Raw genomic sequence first — 24,628 nt, forward strand, 5'->3', positions numbered from 1 at the left:
AGATGCTCTGTCCATCTGGGGTGTTGCTCGGTAGCAGCAGCAGACATTCTAGCACCTGAGGCGGAGGCCATGGAGCCGTCCTCAGCGCCCAGGCCAACTTTGCTCCAATGGAGCCTTGGCTGCAGGAGGGGAAGAGAGAGAGAGAGAGAGAGAGAGAGAGAGAGAGAGAGAGAGAGAGAGAGAGAGAGAGAGAGAGAGAGAAAGAAGAGGGGGAAGGGTGGAGAAGCAGATGGGCACTTCTCCTGCATGCCCTGACTGGGAATCAAACCAGGGATTTCCACACGCCAGGCCAACGCTCTACCACTGAGCCAACCAGCCAGGGCCTTTAATGCCTTTTTAGACAAGACTTAGACAACCCAACTAAATGACAAAACAAGTTGTATTTCTAAATGGCCAAGAAAATTGTACCCAAGAAGTGGTGATTAACAGTTAATGATAAATAGAAGCGTTTCAAAGGTATGTTATAAATTCTTTTCAATGGAGCTTTCAGTTCTACATTATCAATTACTTTGGTGCTAATCAAATCAACAAAGCAATAGCATATGTTAGAAGAACATAATCTGATTCTTGAGTCTTGCAAACAGAAAACAGGACATCACAAGGATTTGGCAAACTGAAACAATCCAGATCTGTCATGGAAGGTGTATCTGAAAGAACTGAACTTGTAAATTACAGATATTTTGGAGAAAACATGCTTATGCTCTTACATCTGAATTAGACTAAGGTTCCAACTTACTTTGGATTATTACATTACACATAACTACCCATATACATTAGTTTAAGATTTAGTCCATTTTTATGGACTGAGAAGTTTTTTATTTTTTTATTTTATTTTATTTTATTTACAGAGACAGAGAGAGAGTCAGAGAGAGGGATAGACAGGGACAGACAGACAGGAACGGAGAGATGAGAAGCATCAACATTAGTTTTTCGTTGCGCATTGCGACACCTTAGTTGTTCATTGATTGCTCTCTCATAAGTGCCTTGACCGTGGGCCTTCAGCAGACCGAGTAACCCCTTGCTTGAGCCAGTGACCTTGGGTCTAAACTGGTGAATTTTTGCTCAAACCAGATGAGCCCACACTCAAGCTGGCGACCTCGGGTTTCGAACCTGGGTCCTTCTGCATCCCAGTCTGACGCTCTATCCACTGCGCCACCGCCTGGTCAGGCATGGACTGAGAAGTTTTTTAAAGAAATTTTATAAGTACAATTTACATTTAACAGCACAAGATCACATACACACGTCCTACCACTGAAAATCCAAGTACGAAACTAGAGACTAGAAATGGCAAAAAACAAAACAAAACGGTATGAAATAAGATCTGTATATTCTGAAGATATCAATTATCTGGTTTTACCAAAATTGACAAAATATCTTAAATAAAAATCCATCCATTTTTCGCCCTGGCCGGTTGGCTCAGCGGTAGAACATCGGCCTGGCATACGGGGGACTCGGGTTCGATTCCCAGCCAGGGCACATAGGAGAAGCGCCCATTTGCTTCTCCACCCCCCCCTCCTTCCTCTCTGTCTCTCTCTTCCCCTCCCGCAGCCAAGGCTCCATTGGAGCAAAGATGGCCTGGGCGCTGGGGATGGCTCCTTGGCCTCTGCCCCAGGTGCTAGAGTGGCTCTGGTCGCGGCACAGCGACACCCCGGAGGGACAGAGCATCGCCCCCTGGTGGGCAGAGCTTCTCGCCCAGGGGCGTGCCGGGTGGATCCCGGTTGGGCGAATGTGGGAGTCTGTCTGTCTCTCCCCGTTTTCCAGCTTCAGAAAAATACAAACAAACAAAAAAAATCCGGCCCTGGCCAGTTGGCTCAGCGGTAGAGCGTCGGCCTGGCGTGCGGGGAACCCGGGTTCGATTCCTGGCCAGGGCACATAGGAGAAGCGCCCATTTGCTTCTCCACCCCCACCCCCCCTCCTTCCTCTCTGTCTCTCTCTTCCCCTCCCGCAGCCAAGGCTCCATTGGAGCAAAGATGGCCCGGGCGCTGGGGATGGCTCCTTGGCCTCTGCCCCAGGCGCTAGAGTGGCTCTGTTCGCAGCAGAGCGACGCCCCAGAGGGGCAGAGCAGAGCGTCGCCCCTGGTGGGCGTGCCGGGTGGATCCCGGTCGGGCGTGCGGGAGTCTGTCTGACTGTCTCTCCCCGTTTCCAGCTTCAGAAAGAAAAAAAAAAAAAAAAAAAAAAAAAAATCCATCCATTTTTATAGAAAAATAAATTTAAAAATGTAAAATAGAATACAATCTAAGAAAAATTTTCTAATTTTGATGGTTTATATACAAATCTCTTAAATAACAAAGGAATGTATTTGTGAGGGCTTACCCGTTTTAAAATTTTGACCTTGTGCTTCACTGTATCATCTGCATGTTTGGTTTTGTCATTTGTTGAAGTGTGCTTTGACAATCCAAGCTTTTCATATTCCATTGTTTTATCTTCACTATGAGCTTCAACTTTAGCTTGGTTTTCTAAAATATCTGGATCTGTGACTTCAGTTTTTTTATCTTCTTCAGCACAACATTTCACACACACATATTCTTTGTCTTCTTCTCCCATTTGTTGTGCTTGAGAAAGACTTAACCCAACACAATCGCCATGAAACCAGTCATCACATCTTCCACAGCCAACCATAAACCTGGAAGGAAAAAAAAAACTTTAATACATTTTTCTAAAAGTCAATGTAAAAAGTGTAAATTATTGACTTTGATATTTGCATGTTTCCCATCTTTATCCATTTGATCAGTTCAACATGGAGTAAGTTTTCAAAAAGAATTATCAATGAGAAAATGAAACTTTTAATAAGTCAACTATTTCCTCTCTGGAATAAGAAAATACCAAAAAATAAAAACTCATAAGGATAAAAATAAAGGGCAACTGACCTTGTCAGTATATAGACTTAATAAAGTACAGAATAACAGTATTTCTCCACTGAGAAGGGTGTTTAAGAGCTGTGATATTTTAGTCACAACTCATCGATTACAATTACATTTACCAGACCTGAAATCATACATAAAATTGGAGAATCATTTTAAATAACAAAAAAGATAAAAATGCAACTCATAAACTAACATAATGGAGTCTCCCAAATTGTTTCTTAGTAATCATCATAAATATGTAACTATTCTGGGAGCTCAAAATACTCTGGTTCAGGGTGTGGCACTGATTCAGTTAAGTGTGGACTTCCTTACTACAAACCAGGTGCTTTTGCTAATAAACCTTTTCTAAAATAAATACCGTATCTTAACATGAAAATATTAATATTCAGGCTTTTTAAAAATTTCTGAATAATGTCCCTATAAATGTTTTCCCTTTATTACATTTTATCTATGAAATTAGTTCACTGAACAATGAAAATGTCCAGGGACATGAGATTCATAACTTTAAAATGGCAAATCAGATCTATATACAGTAATCTGAGGGAGAAATTATCTTTTTTACATACTTAACCACCCACTGTTAAGTAAACTACAAAGCTCATGTAATGTTTACCATTTCCCTTTCTTTTTCAGGTAACTCATGCTATGCTTGGAAAGTAAAGACAGAAGGATTCAGGTATATCCTTTAATGATTTAAAGATTTGGGGCATATTTTGATGGTAAAAATAATGGCTCCACCATGTACCAAAACTTTTAAAAATATATCATCCAATAGGAACATGTTAAAGGTAATACATAGTAATATATGGTCAATTCTCCCTAAAGAAATCAAAGGTCCTGTTTTAATAGTAGAATTATAAAAATCCTAAGAACTTCAATCTTAATAGGATACTTTGAAAAAAAGTCATGCCAAATACCTCATTCCTCAATAGCAGCCCTCTTCTTCCTTGTGTGCCTTTCTATTGTGTACCAAGCTACTGCTGTGCCTTAAGGAAACTAGACTTCCAACTGTAACTCACCCTTCTTTACCCTAACTGGTAATGCCTATGGTGGCTTTACCAGCTGAGTGATCCTTTCCCCAATGATTCATTTGGTTTAGAGAGGGAAAAAGTGTAAAACTTCATCCTTCATGTAAAAACAAAGTGTTTTGGATCCATAATGCTAATATCTAAGCATTTAAACAATGTGGTTATTAGTTTGCAAAATACAAACTACCACATTGGAGATTTTAGATTGGTCCATGTTTCAATGAAACAGACCTTGCAGCCAACAGAAAAAGTTTGAGAAAATAGCTTTAAAGTTCTATTTTACATTGCAATAGCCTAAGAATTGCTAGTTCTTGAAAGCAATGTCTGAAACACTAAAGCTAATACTAATTTCTCTTTACTTCTATTATCAGAGCTCTTCTATTATCAGCACTCTCCAAGGCGTTAATATTTTCAATAAAACACTATTTAAAAACCTATACATTATAATCATGGTTATGCTTTTGCCCCAATCCGTATCAATTTATAAGCACATATTAAGAAATTTCAAACTTATACTTAAAAAGGAAATAGTTTTTAAATCATAAAATTGTTTCACCATGGGCCTCACTACAAGTTTCTTTTGGAAATGTCTCCTCAAACATGAGACTGAAAAGCAAATATCTAGTGCCATCTATAGATGATATCTTAAGTTTAGATTTTATGTAAAAATTAATGCAGTGAAATAAAATTGAGTAGTCAAAAATTTAACTTTGATAGAAATAACTTCCACATATCCTAGGACATAATTAACTTGAAAGTAAAACTGAATACCTGACCGTGTAAGTACGAATCAGTTACATTTAAAACTTAGGACTGTATTTTTTTAAAAGATGGCCAATCACAGAGATGATATGTTTTCTTCCCTTTTCATATTATTTCTCACGGGGAGAGGAGAGCCTGGATCACACAGCTAACAGGATTACTCTCCCATTTTCTGACATCCTTGAATTTCTACTTACCAATGGGCAAAAGTCACTTAAAAGACTACAACCTGGATATGAACTCTTTCACTAAGGAAAGTGTACATATATATGTGGAGTTTAGCTCTGGATTAAGTGGACTAAATCAGCATAAATCAGCTAAATGGAAGAGTTTGGAAATATTTGTTTTCCTTTTGTTATATGTCCATACACAAAATTAAAAATAAAAAACTAATCAAGATCCATTCCAATTAAAAAAAAAAAACTAATTTGAAATTCTGATCCTTTTGTCATAAGCCTAAATATCCTTAGGAAATTTTCAAATTTTTTCCAAGTAAATAACAGAAGCAACATTATGAATTCCTGTTCTCAGTAAATTCATATCACTAATTCACTAACAATGCAACTGTCATAAGACCTTCAGTTCTGGTGTGTTTCCTTTAAGTGACAAATCTAGACCACATTGATATTGAGAATGTATATATACATTTTCTAAGGTGAAAGTGTTCAATTCCACATATTAAATCAGTATTTTGTCATTAATAACCTAATCTACAGAGAAATTTATCTACCAAATTCTTAAATTCCTGAAATAAAGCCAGAATCATTTATTTTGGGCAAAAATTTCCTTCTCAAAATAAAAGGTTTCCCAATTGATTATAAAGCTATAAATCCATCTTAAGATTTTTTGTTTTTAAATTTCATACAATAAACTAATCTGAAATTGAGCAAGAAATTGTAAATATAAACTAAAGATACAAACGTCTTCAGGAAAGCTGGCAACTACAAGGTAGATATATGAAAAGATTAAGACTTGTTCCTTCTAAAACACTAACTGGCTTATGTTTAAAAGAAGTTCAAAGGTAACCAATTTTTAATGAGTATTAAAAAGTCTTGTTTTTAAAATATGTATATTTTTGTTATAATGCTGAGTCAGACAAGTAAACAGAAGTCCCTCCCCCACAAAAAAATCCCCAAAAACAGCATAATGTATAAATTGTTAGTCAGTATGGTATGTACTTACTGTCTCTAGGACATGTATACAAATCGCTATGGTCAAATATTACATTTGGCCATGCCAAATCCATTAAAAAATATAATTTCCACTGGAAGCACATAAAAGAAGCTAACTTATGCTGGAATATGTATAAAAATACTGATGATTTAAAATAGTATTTTAAAGAACCAAAGTTGTCACATGTGCTAGAAAATGTGTCACATTAACAAACAGTTTTCAGTGGAATAGTTCATGACATGAAAAAGAAAAATTATTTTCAGATATGTCCTTTGTAACAAATTCATATTCTTAAGCATTAATTAAATAAAATACATGCTTTTAGGACGTGCATTTTTTGAGTAATGTCAATGTATATAAGCATAATGTATCAAAGTAGTGAAGGCTAGATAATATGTAAAGAAAAAATACAATCAATTATTTAGGGTTCTTTATTCACAAAATTGAAGTAACGTGTAATGGTGCTTCCAAAATTGAGCATTTTTAATGTTATTGTATTTTATTCATGTCAATTACATAGAATAAACGCAAAACCCCTATACACCTAATACTCTGTCATTTTCCAGTGAAGCAAAGAAAATCTGGGTTTCAGAGCTGATCCAAAAGGTGGCATTAGATAAAAAAACGTGGCACTTAACACTTAATCTTCACTCTAGGCGACTAACTGTTGATGCTGGTAAAGTGGGAGTCATCATTTAAAAACCTGGGCAAACTCTGAGGACCAACCATCAGAACAGAAATTTATCTACAAAAAGCTACATATTAACATCCTTTACATGGCTTTGAACTTTAGGCCAAAGTTTAATTTTAGAAATTCATTCACTTTAAGAATCCTATTCCATTCCTCTGACCATATGTCACCGTGACAACTTTAGAAGATTCTGTCATGAAAAGAAAAAAAAAAAGGCTGGCACTTAAATGTCCCATCTAGCCCCAAATTCTTTTAGGCCTGAAACTTTAGCAGGCCTACTTTAGAATATTTAAATAAGGTGTTTTAAACTTAAAAAGCACAAAAGAACATGTAAGTGCGGGCAAATATAGCACTACATTCAAAAGAGTAATAATTTTTAAAAACTGGAATATCTTGTTATAAAGTAAGCACCCACTGACACTAGAAATAGGCCACAGGCTGAATCACAAATGAACAAAAGCCTTTGACAGAAACTTGAGTTACTTTGTACATAAGAGCCTCAAGCCGTTTCACACTCTTCCCAACCACTTCTCCTCACACTAAAATAATGTACTACAACCCATTTTGCTAAACTGTCCCTTCCTAAATAGTTTCATTTTTATGTACTACTACTACTGGGAAAATCATTATAACATTTACTTTCAGGAGTAAGGACACTATTACAATGCGCAAGTTATAATGTTCTTTGATCATATCAATGTTGATAGAAGTTCCAACAGCAATCTGAACACTTGAACAGGATAATCTTGTTGCTGCAAACTCCACTTCATTTCATGTTTTCCTTTCTTAAAAAGCTAGCAAATAAAATACATGGGCGGGGAATAAGAGTAGTGCCATGAATCTATAATACACTGAATCCTAAGGAAAGAATGCCAGAGGACAGTGCTAAAATTACTTCTTGAAAGATTAGAATTCACAAGAAATTCTCCAAAACATTAAAAAAAATACATGTTTTCACACCATTCCAGGTTACATACAAAATTCATATGGCTTATTTAACAGTTGTTGTAGCCTTCAAATTTCATTCCAAGGTCATGCTTAAGAGTTATAAAGTAGTGATATAACATTATAATGTGCTTTATTTTATCCCCCCCCCCCCCCCAAAAAAAAAGTCTTCAAAAGAAAAATAGAATTTCCATTATGGCCTTCACACTTTATTACTAGTTCTACTCAAGCCAAATAACATATACAGACCCAAGGCAGTGTAACAATTTTCTGATTAAGAAAAATGTTTTTCCCTCAGATGTAAGGACTAAATTATACTAACTAGTTACAATGACAAAACATTTCCATATATACCAGCTGTTGGTCAGGCTATACTTTTTAAAATGTTCTAGAATGACATATTTGTAAATTCAGTGACTCCATCTTTCTATCATTTATCCAGAATTGATGAGGGTTTGTTTCTGCAAAAGTCTCTGTATATTAAAAAATTTCTTCCTACAAAAACGTTCACACTAATCCCACCCTAAAAAAGCCATTTCTCTTCATTGTACGCATTACACATACAGACACACACACACCTGTTGCCATGTGGTTTTTTGCAAAACCCACACTGCTTGCTGGGAGTCCATAAATATTTGCTTTCAAATGAAGAGCTATGACCTGAGCCTTCTTTTTTTATGGTAGCTATGTTATCTGGAATGAACAATGGTGGTTCATCCAAAGAAAAACTTTTGCTGCTTCTTCTTTGGCGGGGTTGTAGGTTCTTCTCAGGTTTTTTTAATTTCAGTTTATCCTCCTCCTTAAAATGCTCTGCGCCACCTGCATGTTCAAGCTCTTCCTTCACGTGACTATTGGATTTCACCACTGGAGCGTGCTGCTGGGGTTTATGGCACTGTTTCTGGCAGGGATGTAATAAATGTCCAGTTTGTGCAGGATGATGAGGTTCTTTACAGCAACCAGGATGGCTGTGAGGCTTATCGCTCAACAAATGAATTACGGGTTTGGAAATCTGTACTAAATTTTGATCTTGTGTTTTTTTTGATACAGAATGAGCTTGATTTTTCACAGACTTAACCCCAGCATTGCAACTCTGACTCTTTGAATCCTTATCAACTTGTTTTTTCCTCACTTTGACTGGTCTATGAAAATTCTGCTGAGACTCTGATTCATCAGCATTTCGTTTCACACTTTTGACACTGGCTTTAGTTTTGTTATGCATTAATTCATGTTTTGCTGCGACAATTTTTTTCAAGGTATCCGTGGTCATGTTTTGCTTAGAATGAATTACAAGTTTTGTGTGTTTGGATTTTATGTTCTTTGACTCTAAGCAAGAAATACTGCTTGATGGGCTGCTTCTGTCATCCTTAAGGTTTGCTGTTTCATGAGACTCCATTTTAACATTTTCATCAATACTCAAATGTTTTGAATTTTGGTCAGGCGCATCACAAACAGCATTTTCTACAATATTACTTTCTGGTTCAAAAGCACTAGCATCAACCACCTCGACATTTGACTTGTTAAAATCAGTGCTTTCCAACTGTTTATGATTAGACTCTATGTCTTTACAATAACCCAATGGTTCTATTTCACTTGTATGAAGGGAGTTCTTAGCTTTATCAGATTCCATAGTATTCTTCAATTCCAAATGACATGCATTTACTACATCCACCAAACTAGACAAACCCACAAGGTTCTTTTCGGTCTTACTTGGGTTTGTACAATCAGCATCACCAGAGAGAAGAGCTGAAGATGCAGGTTCCTCAACAATTTGGTCACCTTCATGGGATAATTTTACTGTTTCCTTTGATTCTTCTTCAACTTTTCCTTTGGCCCTAATTTCTTCAACAGTCTCATCCATTTTATCTGAAATAGAATCATTCTGTTCATGTTCTTCTTTATCTGGAAACGTAAACAATGGGCTATTAACAGTCTTGATTTTACATTCCAGCAGAGATTCATTTCTCTCTTCATCAATACTATCACAAGTCTCTGAAAGGAGTGGACAGTTTAATTCATGAGATGGCACATTTGCTTTTCCCTGATTATTACATTTTTGCTTAGACTCTAATCCAGCCTCATCATTCATTTCAAGACAAGAAGATAGAGAAGAATGACTCGAAGACACTGATACTTCCGGTACCACTTCAATTTGTTCAATATGCCGACTGCTCCTTCTGCTCTCTTTATGGTACTCAGGTTTTGGTGACGTGCAAGCTTCTTCTTTAATCTGAGATCTTTCTGGTTGTTTCCCTCCTGCTTTGTGGGCAGATACAGTCTTCACAGATGCTTTCTTTGTGCTATTTAGAGGAGCTGCATTTGAACGCTTGGCAATAGTGCTTTGTCGCAAACTTCTTACTTGTTCTATCACAAGGGAAAAAAATAAAAATAACTTAGCTATTTTGCCATATGTTTTTATTTCAATACAATTTAGAATATAGTTCTTTATTCTGAGCTACAAAATATATCATTTCAATAAAAATGTAATGAAAAAGCTACTCATGATGGTGACTTTAGATATGTATATATACATACATATGTTTAAATTTTATATTATCAAAGTTCTATAAATCCTGGTAGAAGAAAAAAAGCTCTATAAAATTTAGATTATACCTTACTGTAAGATAGAAATAATTTCATCAGTCTCTTTTCTATAAGAAGCTGGGAGTAAAGTAAGTTAAATGAGCTTCCGTTATACATCAACAAGCCATCCTAAAGCAATATTGTCACATAGTTTTAAACATTAAATATTTTTAAATATATAAAACCAAATAAATTCAAGTGTCAATAAAATCTGAACTAAACTACCTATTACAAACAAAATCTGTGAATTGCAAAGTGAAGCCTTCAAAGAACTCTAATTCCTTCCTGAATGTGCTTCACTTATATCATTCTAGCATACAAGCTATTCCTAAGAGAAGATATGAAATATACTGTGGAGTACCAGATACATATTAACAAAAAGAAAAATTACAATTAAAAATGTTCAAACCAGAAGAGAAAAATCTTCCTAAGGCTAACTTCATTTTAATAAAGATAATGTTAAAAAATAAAAAAAATTTAAAAAAAATGTTCAAACCAAGAAAATGTATCAAAAGAAAATGAAGCATGAAAATAATTTAATAAAGCTTCCCACCTTTAACAATGCTTCTAACAAAGAATCTATTGATTTGAGTTTACCTCCTTTCCCTATCTAGATATAACCTCTAAGGGAAGAAACACACAATGAAAAAGAAAACTAGAAGGGGCCCTGGACGGTCACTCAGTGGTAGTTTTAACCCAGCGTATGGATGTCCTGGGTTGGATTCCTGGTCAGGGCACACAGAGGAGCAACTAACTATCTGCTTCTCTCCTCCTCCTCCTCCCCATCTCTTCTTCTTCCCCTCCCACAGTCAGTGACTCAATTGGTTCGAACACTGACCCAGGGTGCTAAGGATAGCTCAGTTAGTCTGAGTATCAGCCTCAAGCACTAAGAATAGCTCAACTGATCTGAGCACTGGCCCCAAAATGAGCACATGTGGGAAACTATCTCCCCTCCTCTCACTTAAAAAAAAATAAAATAAACCTAGGAAAAAAAAGAGCTAAATACTTCACTGGGTAGAAAAATAATCCACAAACTAATACAAAATAAGAAGCTATTTCTATACCTATGCATATCCAATACTTTTGAATCAACTCTGAATAAAAACTGAACACTATCAATTTTTTTAAAATCCTCCTTCATTTCAATGCAAAACCCTACTATGCACCAATATTTAAAACATGTCCCTAATTTGTCATATATCACTAAACTATAAGGCTCTTGAAAAAGATATGTCCCCATTTGTCTATAATAGTCCTAGGTGATAACCCTTTCACTCTCAAATGTCTGTTTAGCCAAGAAATTACATGGTCATCCTAATCTTAGAGACTCTTCCTAATTGCCCCAGGACTTCATACAATATTTGGTCATTAAGTCAAGCACTCACAATGGCTTTCAAAAATTTTTTGCCTGACCAGGCGGTAGCACAATGGATAGAGTGTTAGCCTGGGACACTGAGGACCTGGGATTGAAACCCTGAGGTCACCAGCTTGAGTGAGGGCTCACCAGCTTAAGCATGGGGTCACTGGCTTGAGCCCAAGGTCACTAGCCTCAGCAAGGGGTCATTGGCTCAGCTGAGGCCCCCTCCCCCCGCCCTGGTCAAGCCACATATGAGAAAGCAATCAATGAACAACTAAGGTGCCGCAACAAAGAATTGATGCTTCTCATCTCTCTCCCTTCCTGTCTCTGTCCTTCCTCTCTCTCTTTAAAAAAAAATTTTTTAGTGGATTATAGACTGTTTCAACTATATAACATTTTAAATAACATTTTAATTGTCAGTGATTAGTATTTAAATGATTTTTAATGCTCGGAGACAGGTTAAAATAATTTACAGCTCTATTTTATTCATCTCCCCTGAGATAAAATCAATAAAGAACTTTTAACACCCACTAGCTAAGTGGTTACTAAAACTAAATGAATAGCATATTAGTTCAGATAAAAAATTGTTTTGTAATAGTAATTAATTTATTGAGTGAAGGGTAAAGTCATCATTTCTCCTCTAAATATCAACTGTCTTAGTAAAGCCTGGCTGTACAGACCAAACATTTATCTATAAATGCGCTTTCTATTTTTTTCATTTCTCAAAATCACAAGTATATAACCAATAACTGATTAAAAATATAAATTAAAGCCCTGGCCAGTTGGCTCAGTGGTAGAGTGTCAGCCTGGCATGTGGATGTCCTAGGTTCAATTCCCAGTCAGGGCACACAGGAGAAGGGCCCATCCACTTTCTCCATCCCTATAGCTCTCGCTTCTCTCTCTCTCTCTCTCTTCCCCTCCTGCAGCCATGGCTCAATTGCAGCAAGTTAGCCTCAGGCACCTAAGATAGCTCCATGGCCTCTGCCTCAGGCACTAAGAAGTTGGTTGCTGAGTAACAGAGCAAGACCCCAGATGGGCAGAGCATCACCACCTAGTGGAGTTGCAGGGTGGATCCCAGTCAGGGTGCATGAGGAAGTCTGTCTCTGCCTCCCTCCTCTCACTGAATAATATATATATACACACACACATACATACACACACACACACATAAATTGAGAAAAAGATGATAAACTAAATATATGCATCTAAGTCCATCCACTTTTCAAAACCCTGCAAATAGAAAATGCATGAATCTGAAAGAAAATGAAAGAAGAAAACTGAAATTTTGGAAGCGAGACTAGATGACCAAGAAGCAACTGATTTAAGAGATCCAAAAAAAGACTAACACTAAAAGGTGGCAGTGCTGGCAAAAACTAATACCATTAACACCTCAAAAGACTTAGGAATTGGTGACCTCAGATGATTCTAAAGTGGGGTTTAGGAAGGCAAGTGGTTAAAATGAGTATAAGCCAAGCTGTTTAAGAAGTAGGTAGATCCCTAGATCGATCCCTCTCTCCAATTCCACCTGTTTGGGCAATGCCTGTTTCCTGGAAATCCAAGCCTGGAAGGTTTATTCTCTGGAGAGTAAACATCAGTCACAGGTAAGAATTGAAGAGTAAAGTACATTGAAATTTGTGAGATTAAGCGAATGTGTATATAATGAAAACTGAGAAATCCCAGCCAACTCCCCTCAAGGGCTTCAATACGATAAAAATTTAATGAATTTAAGGGGAATAACCTACGTTAAGTTCTGACATCACGTTTCCTCCGAAATACAGCACAGCCAGATCACCATACAGTGGTGCTCAAAGTTAACAAAACCCAATCCATATATGCAAAGGTTCCATACAGTTTTAGTTCCGAACTCCTATACATGAGTAAACAGTCAAGGATCACACGTTAGGAAAGTACTCAACATGAATGACTAAAGGCTCCCCCCTCCAAAAAAAAGACAATATGGAAAAAATGAAACTATACAAACAACTTTGAAAACACCACTATCTTATGAAAGAAAACAGAAGATACAGCGTACATGAAACACGACTAGCATGCCACAAAAAGGACTGTTCCCAAAACAAAAAATGACATTCACAAATTATAAATGCTTATAAATGCAAAATTTGACTGAAAAGTTGGAAGATAAAGTAGAGGAAAAAGACAGAGCTGGAAAGCAGGAAAGATAAAGAAAATGGAAGGCCTAGTCCCTTCTAACATTAGAATAATAGGAGTTCCAAAAAGCAAGAGCAGAGAAAATAAAGGGGAGAATCACCAATGAAACAGTTTAAGAAATGTTCCGAACTGAATTATAATAGTTTCAGGCTAAAAAGACCTACTAAATACCCAGCTCAATATATAAAACCAACCTACACCAAGATACAATAAGAGAAATATCAAAACATTACAGCTGGAGAGGAAGCGATTCCATGAGCTTCCAAGTTGTCAACATGGGGGGTGGGGGGGTAAAATAAACTCAATACTGAAGTTCGAAAAAATAAAATGAGTTCCAAATTTCTGAAGGAAAATTATTTCCAGCCCTGTATTCTATGTTCAACCAGACCATGATTCTAACATGAAAAACAGATTAAATACACCTACACACCTACTAGGTTTAAAAATACCCATCACTACGTTCATTTTTTCCCCCACAAAATTACTAAAAGAGGTATGTCACCAAAATGAAGGAATTAAACCAAAAAAAAGGAAACAGACAGAGATTGCAATACAAAACAGAATCCACAGAATCCTCAGAATGGTAAGGGGATAGCCCTAGATAAGAACTATGCGTCAGGCTTGTGGGGCTAACACACCAGTTGAAATAGAAGCAAGATCATAGGCTACAAGAGATACTTCTTCAATGAAATGAAAACGGAATATCTGATTATGCACAAATATCTTCAGGAAAGGTTTAGACAGCTGGCAAAATGGTTGAAGTGTAATTACTGACATATACACAGAGAGCTGTGTGTACAACTGTATAAAGCTATAAGCAAACAAAACAAAAAATTTTAAATCAGAAAGACAAAAAGTTGCATAAAAAAAATAACCAGGCTATTAAATAGATAACTGATAACATATAGAATCACAGTAACATAATTACAACTGCTCCAACAAAATTATACAGTAGAAGGATGAGAAATTGTCCTTTTGTGTGACAGGGACAAGAGAAGAAAGAATACTAAATCTTCATAATCTCCAGTGGGAAGTCAATAAATACCGACACCCGAATAATCAAATGCAGCAATATACACATGCTACTTAGAGACATGGAAGTAAATGTCAAAAAATTAATAAAGCCAGCCGAAGAGTTAATAGTGGTTTCTTGTGGGGAAATGGAAATAGGTAGTGGGGTAGCAAGTATTGGAAACCTATAGAACTAGTCAATTCTTTAAGTAATGTGAATGTATAATTTCAATTAAAATTTTCAATAATTATACCAACAAATTGGTATAAACTCAAAATTTATTATTATCAAAATGCTCAGCAAGTTGACAATTTATCACATCTGTCCCTATGCCTTTGATTTTCTAGGTAATCTTTGGAAGGATTACCTTGTGCCATTAAACGAGGTGATTTTCTTGGTGATCTCACTGAGTTTTCTTCTACTTTGTCCCTCAAACTCCTGTTAGGTAAAATCAGTTCTTCTTCATCAATGGTATCATTGCCACTTTCTTTAACAACTCCTTCGTCCATAATATCGTCAAGACCAACAACTAGAAAAAAAACAAAAACAAAAAAAAAAATTACTTCTAAAAAATATTGGGGATGTTTAAGTACTTAACGGCAGTAGGGAAAACATCGTGAGAATTTAATGCAGTACTATGTAGTCTTGAAAATCTAAGTCTTGTCCTGTTGTGTGATATGCCATTACCTAGCTCCTAGTTGTTTTACAAATTTGTACCTTATGCCTAGTCAAAGGAGAAGTTAGCTATAATCTTTCTTGATTTGATCACTATCACTCTCACTAATCATTCACTGTACTTTTATGAACATAAGCTACTATATACACCTTAGTACTCAATTACCAAAGTACTCAATTACCCAATTTTGGTTAAAGTAGTACACGTGAGTTTAATAACTTAAAAAGCTTGTGATTCTAGGTTCATGCTAGAACCGAAAGATTCTAGTTCTAACTTTATATGCTATGTGTGCAAGTATTGTGAATATACTTTTCAGTACTGTCTCTCTGTCTCTCTCTGTCTCTCTGTCTCTCTGTCTCTCTCTCTCTCTCTCACACACACACACACACACACACACACAAACACCATGTAATGGCCCCTTCCCCCAAATACTAGAGAAAATGGTAGGGTTTAATATAGCTATATAATTAAATTGCTTTCTTCTAGTCAAAAGTTAAGATAGAGTCATTCATTTAATGCGGAAAAGAGACAGAAAAAAGATTGGGAAATACTGAAGAAAATAAAAACACTGAAATATACACTTATATCATCACTGGGTTTATTTCTCTATATAACAAATGTACCTTAACTAGCTGACATATACTGATTCTAAATGTGCAGCTATATAAAATCTTGCAGAAAGAATGTTAATTACTTAGGTCAGAAAACTTAAATTGAATCCCTTCTAAAAAAAAATAAAGAAAATGTGATCAAGTCACTTAACCTATGATATCAGTTTATCTCCAAAATGAAAATAATGCCTCTCCTACCTACCTCACAGAGCTGTTATGAGGATGAAATGAGGTGATGTATGAGAACTTACTCTGTAAACTTTAGAGCACTAGACAAATGTTAGTTATTATCTTCATCCTAGGGGTTAGAAGGAACCTCAAGAAGTTATCTAGTCCTCATCTTTGTAGCCAAGTAGAACTTCATTTAAAAGAGCTTAACAAGATAGTGGTCTATCCTAAAATTTAAAGAGAACAAAATTCCTTATAAATATACTTTCAAATGACACAATCTTTTTAGAAAGCAACCTAACAACAAACGGAATCACAAATTGCTAATGCACTCTGACCAAAAAATTATAAAGACTAGAAGAGAATGGATTATGAAGAAAAAAAAATGTTGGCTAGAAAGAAAACACAGGGTATTATCAGTCATTATCTCTAGTGGTAAGGTGGATAAGAAATTTTAGGGGTTTTTTCCCCATTGATTTGAGAGAGACTGGAAGAAGAAGGGGGAAGTAAAGGGGGAAGCAGAGGGGGAAGACAGAGAGAGAGAGGCATTGATTCGCACTCACTGACTGCTTCTTATCCATGCACTGACTGGGGTCGAACCTGTAACCCCTGATGCAAACAGTTGACACTTTTACCCACTGAGGCATCCAGCCAGGGCCTTGGGGTTTTTTTTGATCATTGTAATTTCTCTCTGTATTTTCCACCTGCTCTACAATGAGCATGTATTTTGTATTGTAATTAAGAGAAAAAGGAAGAATTCAAAAGCAGGAAATTGTCCAGGAGAAAAGTGATTAAAAAGAAAAGTGATTAAAACCTGAGTAATAGTGTTTGTTGGCAGGGAGTGAAAAGGTGTATTATAAACTTTAGACCTATACTGCAAAGCAGAATCAAATTCAAGCCAAATTCAAAAATCAATCATTAGATTTTATCATATTTCACTTCCTAGCAGCAACTGACATAGCTGACCCTCCTCCCCTTCTTGAACCCTTTCTCTAGCCCCTGGACATCACATCCTCCAATATCACTAGCCATTGAAAATTCTTTGATAGAGCCTCCTCTTCTTGTAGATGTCTACATGCAGGAGGACTAGGGGTTCAGTCCTCCTATTTCTCTTTTTGATCTACACTCACTCCTCCTTAAATGACCTCACATCTAGGACCATCTGTACTTAGATAACTCCCAGTAATTTTCTGAGCCCCAACTCACATTTGACCTCTGGAAGAATGTAATCTGACATCTGCACTAGGCATCTCAAGCTTAACATACTGAAAATAAACACTTTACCCATTATTTTACCCCTTAATAAAACTGCCCATCCTAAGGTATTCCTAATAATAGAACCTCCATTCAGCCTAAAACTCAACTCTAGACATATCCTTAGCTCTTCTATTCCCACATCCAAGAGATAAGCATAGCCTACTAGCTGTCTACAAAATACAACACTCGGCCCTAGCCGGTTACTCAGTAGTAGAGCGTCGGCCTGGCGTGCAGGAATCCTGGGTTCAATTCCCGGCCGGGGCACACAGGAGAGGCGCCCATCTGCTTCTCCACCCCTCCCTCTCTCCTTCCTCTCTGTCTCTCTCTTCCCCTCCCGCAGCCAAGGTTTCATTGGAGCAAAGATGGCCCGGGCACTGATGGCTCTGTGGCCTCTGCCTCAGGCGCTAGAATGGCTCTGGTTGCAAAGGAGCAAGGCCCCAGATGGGCAGAGCATCGCCCCCTGGTGGGCATGCTGGGTGGATCCCGGTCGGGAGCATGCGGGAGTCTGTCTGACTGCCTCCCCGTTTCCAGCTTTGGAAAAATACAACACTCATCTGACCATTCACCACCTCCACACGTAACATTCTACTACAAATCACCATCATCTCTCATCAAGACTACACCGTAAGTCTCCTAGTGTCGCAGGTTCCTCGACTGCCACTCCACCACACACACACAGCTTACTCTCCAGTCATCCTTCTCAAATACGGATTTCCTTCATCTAAAAAACATCCGTCTTTACATTAAACCAAGTTCTCTATACTGTCTCCAAATTTACAGGCTCTCATATGGACCAAGGCCTTCCAACAACTTAAGCACTTAATCTCTCAGGGCCTCAAATTCTTCTATATAATGGAGATACTAGTGATCAGAAGGTTGCTGTGATAATCAAATTAATATGTGTAAAGGGCTTAGAACAGTAATTGCCACATAGAAAGTCCTATATATTAACTGTTACCTGTTTTCAGAGTATTCCTGCTCATGTATCTCACAATCAAAAATTATGATTCCTGGCCCTGGCCGGTTGGCTCAGCGGGAGAGCGTCGACCTGGCGTGCGGGGGACCCGGGTTCGATTCCTGGCCAGGGCACATAGGAGAAGTGCCCATTTGCTTCTCCACGCCCCCCTCCTTCCTCTCTGTCTCTCTCTTCCCCTCCCGCAGCCAAGGCTCCATTGGAGCAAAGATGGCCCGGGGCGCTGGGGATGGCTCCTTGGCCTCTGCCCCAGGCGCTAGAGTGGCTCTGGTCGAGTCAGAGCGACGCCCCGGAGGGGCAGAGCATCGCCCCCTGGTGGGCAGAGCGTAGCCCCTGGTGGGCGTGCCAGGTGGATCCCGGTCAGACGCATGCGGGAGTCTGTCTGATTGTCTCTCCCCGTTTCCAGCTTCAGAAAAATACAAAGAAAAAAAAAATTGTGATTCCTTCTCCCTCTTTTCCCCAACTCCCCCCAGAACCAATTAACCATTAAAAAAGTATCTGACGTTTCTTTCTTCTAATCCACTCATCTGATTAAAGTAATTCACAGTAAAGAATGAATAATCTTAGGCAAACCCTCCAAATTAGGTACTTGTGCTTTAAAAAGTTTGATTCAATTGCTTTCACTATGAAAATGAATAGAAACAAAGCAGAATCTGAGTTCTTTCCAGAATGCTGCCTGTTCTCAAGGACCTTCACATCTCCCGCTCCCAGGGCATAAGGCAAGCTAATACTCTGTAGTTGATAGCCAACTTTCTAAAAAGTGGCCAGTCCTATTCAATACATCCACTAAAATGGGAACTTCGGGTCACCTAAAAAATGCAATGCCCTGCATTATTCAGGACACAAATGTACAGCCAGCCAAGTCACGCAGAAAAAACCATATGCTTTTTCCTCCTTCACAGATTTGAGAATTCTCATTTAAAAATTTTGGCATAAAATGTAGAATCTGCCTGACCTGTAGTAGCACTATGGATAAAGTGTTGACCTGGAGCAATGAGGTCACAGGTTTGAAACCCTAGGCTTGCCTAGTCAAGGCACATATGAAGCAACTACTATGAGCTGATGCTTCCCACTCCTTTCCTCTTTCTCACTCTCACACTCTCTCTAAAATCAATACATAAAATCTTTTTTTTTTTTTTTAAGATTTTATGTATTGCTTTTTAGGGGGAGAGGGGAGAGATAAAGGGAGAGTGAAAGAGGGAAGAGAAGGAGAGAAGCAGGAAGCATCAATTCCTAGTAGCTGCTTCCTGTATGTGCCTTGACTGGGCAAGCCCAGGGGTTTGACTGGGAGACCACAGTGTTTCATGTCAACATTTTATCCACTGTGCCACCACAGGTCGGGCCATACAGGCTTTTTTAAAAAAATCAAGAATCACACTCAGAAATCTCCTTGAGCCTGAACTTAAATCACATTAAAATACCTCCCTCATCCCTAACCCCAAATGGTCCTAATTAAATATGCTGCGCTCTAATGCCAGTCAAGTCTATAAGAAAGTCCTCCTAACACTACTTTATTTCAGACTACTTAATTCCAATCTAATTTTTGAAAGAAGGAATAAGATAAAAAATAAATAAAACAAAACCACTTGGACTTAAATTTATTAAATCTCTCAATAACTGAGATTAGTTTAAATCACTAATATCATATAAAAGGGAGAACCACTAATAAGGAACTCTTTACATTTGATGTCCATGCATACTGGCAGTACAAAAGCCAATCTCAACTACTTCTAGGACAATTATTTCCTCTATTTATAAAAGTTTGCATTAAGTATCAGACTTAAGAAAAAAAAACTAAAGAAAATTGTATCTTTGCAGAGTCACAATAAATGTTAGCTATCTATTTGATAGGTACTATGTTTTGAAGTAGAGTAAGAAAATACATGGATATATCCTCTTAATAGAGCCCCACAGCTTTTTCCTGAAACACAGCAGATCACCCAGCCTCTAATTAGTCTCCCTTCAGATAGTTCTTTTCCTCGTGGATAATTCATACATTTATTCCAAGAACACACTGTAGCAGCATATACACCATCAAATTGTATATTACATATAATTAACCATTTGGAGATGAATTTATCATTTTACATATTAGCATGTTGCTAATTTGAAAAATACAAATAATGAAACTATCCGTTTCTCTTAATTCCTTTTTACAATAAACTTTAAAACATAGGATTACTGCGTCAAAGGCAAATATATTTTTACTATTTTATCTCATCATATTCCTTCCCATGAATATTACATACAATTTACAGTGCAAAGAGCTTCCTATTAAGCCTCAATAGGAATTCAATGGCACCAAGTTTCAGATTTCTAAAAATACATGGTTACTAAAAAAGCCTGAAAACTACAGATGTGTATACTATGCTGCGTTTATTTCTTTACCTTTGCCTACTCCCTTCCTGTTCAGGTCTTCCTGTTTTATATGAACTCTTTATGTAATATCGGCATTACCTATCTAATGCAGTATTTCCCATTGTTTACCCTTTTTTAATATTATTTGGTGTCAACCAAAGTTAATTTGTCTTCAGAATGCTATCTTCAGTTACTCTAAACACTACTAAATTATCCAACCTTTCTGCTGTAATTTATATTTACTTCAGCACATTCTAAAGTCTTATATTTACATGTGCAAAAATATTCAACATTTGCCACTCAACTTCATACTCTGGGAAAAACTGTTAAGTATTTCATGAAACGAGTTTTTTTTTTACCAAACAACTCTGAAAGAATGACACTGGTTAAACAAGGTTAAAACAGTTTCTTCACTGCAAATCTTCAGTGCCTTCAGTAGCTAATGGGTATATGAGGAAAGAACTGCATCTGGTACCGTATAACTGGTTCTATATATACTCTCTATATATACTCTACGTGCCCCCACACACACACAACCAAAAAAAATACATATATCCAAAATGCTATTATTGCAGAGATTTCTTTCTCCTTTCTTCTTACTCACATTTTCTAATCCATCTCATCTTAAAATACTTTAATTTTCCCCCCAAAACGTACAATACATGTGAACGACTAGAAAAAGAAGTTAAGACACACACAAACAAAGGTTTTCTATAAAGAGAAATACTATAGTATCACTGGTGCCACTTTCTAAAGTTTTTTTTTTCTATGAAAGTTATCAATGCACATGTATTTAGCTTAACTGTTTCAAGTTCCATAAAGTTTGTTAAAAGACCTTTATGCCCATCACCCACTTCCCATTCACTTCCATCAATGAACCTTAATTATGTTACTAAGAAAACATGGATATTTCCACCATTCATTGAAACACTGCTGTGAAATTAAACTAATGTAGCTTCTAACACAGTGCTTATTATGTAAACAATAGTACCTTAAATAAATGGTAGCTTTTATTAGTATATCCTGGCAGATCTTTTCAAGTAATTTCTGCAGCTCTAAGTGTCCTTCCTATGACCCCTTCTCAACTGTCTAAATAATTACTCTTATTGCTTAAATTATACAACCATGCTAATATAAAGTGAGGTGGTAATCATTCCCTAAAAATTTAGCATTTAATTCTATCCTAAAATATTATAAATTATTGAGCACTACTATGTGTTACATGCTAGCCTAGATTATTCTAGATACCAATGATACAGAATTGTCATGACAAATGAACTAGTTCTTCAACAAATAAATATCAAGAAATGATGAAGGGGTCAGGGGGAGGGGGTGTCTCAGTGAAAACAGTAAAGGGATTAGCAAAGAGAAAGAGTTTATTTACACAGCCCATAGAATGAGGACTGCAGGAGGGAAAGGGGGACAAGGAGAAGTAGAAGGCCATAGGGGGATAGACGGTGATGAGTGGAGACTTGACTTGGGAGGGTGAACACACAGTGCAATATACAGATGATGTATCCTAGAGCTGTACACCTGAAACCTATATAATTTTATTAACCAATGTCACCCCAATAAATTCAATAAATATTTTAAAAAAGAAATGACAAAGGAATAAGGTAGGAGAAACTAATATAAACTGAAATAAACTTACATATCAACCAATTAAATATATTGACCTCATTTCAATTATGATTCAAACTAAAAAAAAAAGGTCCTGGCCAGTTGGCTCAGTGGTAGAATGTCAGCCCAGAGTACAGATGTCCTGGGTTCAATTCCCAGTCAGGGAACATAGGAGAAGTGCCCATCTGCTTCTCTATCCCTCCCCCTCTCTTTCCCTCCTGCAGCCATGGCTTGATTGGAGCCAGTTGACCACAGGCACTGAGGATGACTCCACAGTCTTCAGCTCAAGTGCTAAGAACTTGGTTGCTAAGCAATGGAGCAAAGTCCCAAATGGGCAGAGCATCACCCCCTAGTGAGCTTACTGAATGGATGTCGGTTGATCGGGAAACATGCAGGAGTCTTTCTGCCTCCCCTCCTCTCAATGAAAAAAGAAAAAAGAAAAAAGTATTGCCTAGCCAGGCGGTGGCACAGTGGATAGAGCATCAGCCTGGGAACAAAGGACCCAGGTTTGAAACCTTGAGGTCACTGGCTTGAGTGCAGGATAATCTGGCTTGAGAGCAACTCATGAGCTTGAGCGTGGGGTCACTGACTTGAGCATGGCATCATAGACATGATCCCATGGTCGCTGGCTTGAAGGTCAAGGTTGCTGGCTTGTGTCCCCCAGTTAAGGCACTTATGAGAAAGCAATCAATGAACAACAAAGGTGCCACAACTATGAGTTGATGCTTTTCATCTCCCTATCTCTGTCTCTCTCACTCTAAAAAATTATAATAATGATATTGAGGAAACAGCAAGGTGACTACATATTTAAAAATATTCTGTGCTTTAGGCAGGATAGTATTACTGTGCTTATTTTTTTTTTAAATAAAGAATTATAATTTAGAGATACATGCTGAAATATTTACAGATGAAATTACAGTAAGTTCTCACTTAACATTGCTGATAGAGTCAAAACAACTTGTAACAACCAGTTTTACCATAGACTAATTCATACAAACAGGTTAGGTTCCTATGGTGGCATCTCATCCATGTTATAATGAAACGATGAATAAAATATTATCTGATGACATGCTATGTATGAATGATCTCTGGGCTATAGTTCAAAATAATCTGGGGTAAGAAGTGAGTGGGGTAGGAATGAAACAAGACCAACTATTAGCTGTTTAAGCTAAGTAATGGGTACATGGGATTCATTTACTATTTTCACTGCTTTGTTTGATGTTTTCCATTAAGTCTTTTCTTTAAACTGTTCCCCAAAAGCTTCAGTTTAGTTCGAGTGACAAAGATAAATACAGTGTGTCCGTAAAGTCATGGTGCTCTTCTGACCGGAAAGCAACAAAAAACGATAGAAATGTGAAATCTGCACCAAATAAAAGGAAAACCCTCCCAGTTTCTGTAGGATGATGTGGCAGCATGTGCACATGCGCAGATGATGACGTAACACGGTGTATACAGCAGAGCAGCCCATGGCCATGCCAGTCGAGATGTGGATGGTACAGAGGAAAGTTCAGTGTGTTCTGTGGCTCGCTAAATTCAAATCCATGACCAAAGTGCAACGTGAATATCGGTGAGTTTATAATGAAGCACCACCACATAGGAATAACATTACTTGGTAGGATAAGCAGTTGAAGGAAACCAGCAGTTTGGTGGAGAAACCCCGTTCTGGTAGGCCATCAGTCAGTGACGAGTCTGTAGCAGGGGTCCCCAAACTTTTACACAAGGGGCCAGTTCACTGTCCCTCAGACTGTTGGAGGGCCGCCACATACAGTGCTCCTCTCACTTACCACCAGTGAAAGAGGTGCCCTTTCTGGAAGTGCGGTGGGGGCCGGATAAATAGCCTTAGGGGGCCACATTCAGCCAGCAGGCTGCAGTTTGGGGACGCCTGCTAGAGGCTATACGGGATAGCTACCTAAGGAGTCCTAAAAAATCTGTGCGTGGCCCTGGCTGGTTGGCTCAGTGGTAGAGCGTCGGCCTGGCGTGAAGGAGTCCCGGGTTCGATTCCCGGCCAGGGCACACAGGAGAAGCGCCCATCTGCTTCTCCACCCCTCCCCCTCTCCTTCCTCTCTGTCTCTCTCTTCCCCTCCCGCAGCCACGGCTCCACTGGAGCAAAGTTTGCCTGGGCACTGAGGATGGCTCTGTGGCCTCTGACTCAGGCACTAGAATGGCTCTGATTGCAGCAGAGCGACACCCCAAGATGGGCAGAGCATCGCCCCCTGGTGGGCATGCCAGGTGGATCCAGGTTGGGCACATGGCGGTAGTTTGTCTGATTGCCTCCCCGTTTCCAGCTTCGGGGGTGGGGGGAGATCTGTGTGTGCGTGTGCTCGACAATTACACCTAAACAAGACTACAGTTTATAAGGTGTTAAAGAAACGTCTCTGTTTTAC

At 37.9% G+C, this 24,628-nt stretch overlaps 1 protein-coding gene across 10 annotated transcripts in view; it reads right to left on the minus strand.

Moving 5' to 3' along the window:
* Positions 1-24,628, minus strand: part of PHF3 (PHD finger protein 3) — a 92,086-nt gene that overhangs the window by 25,036 nt on the left and 42,422 nt on the right. For 8 of the 10 annotated variants that reach the window (XM_066359112.1, XM_066359110.1, XM_066359107.1 and 5 more), the window contains 3 exons: positions 14,949-15,110; positions 8,042-9,824; positions 2,314-2,623 (listed from right to left, as the gene is read on the minus strand). In XM_066359112.1, coding sequence (XP_066215209.1) covers positions 2,314-2,623; positions 8,042-9,824; positions 14,949-15,090 — 2,235 coding nt within the window. In that variant the 5' untranslated portion in view covers positions 15,091-15,110. The remainder of the gene's footprint in view (positions 1-2,313; positions 2,624-8,041; positions 9,825-14,948; positions 15,111-24,628) is intronic. The other 2 variants (XM_066359114.1, XM_066359109.1) reach the window with 1 other exon arrangement.

The sequence above is a fragment of the Saccopteryx leptura genome, chromosome 1 (genome assembly GCF_036850995.1).
Source record: "Saccopteryx leptura isolate mSacLep1 chromosome 1, mSacLep1_pri_phased_curated, whole genome shotgun sequence".
In the NCBI taxonomy this organism is placed as follows: domain Eukaryota; kingdom Metazoa; phylum Chordata; class Mammalia; order Chiroptera; family Emballonuridae; genus Saccopteryx; species Saccopteryx leptura.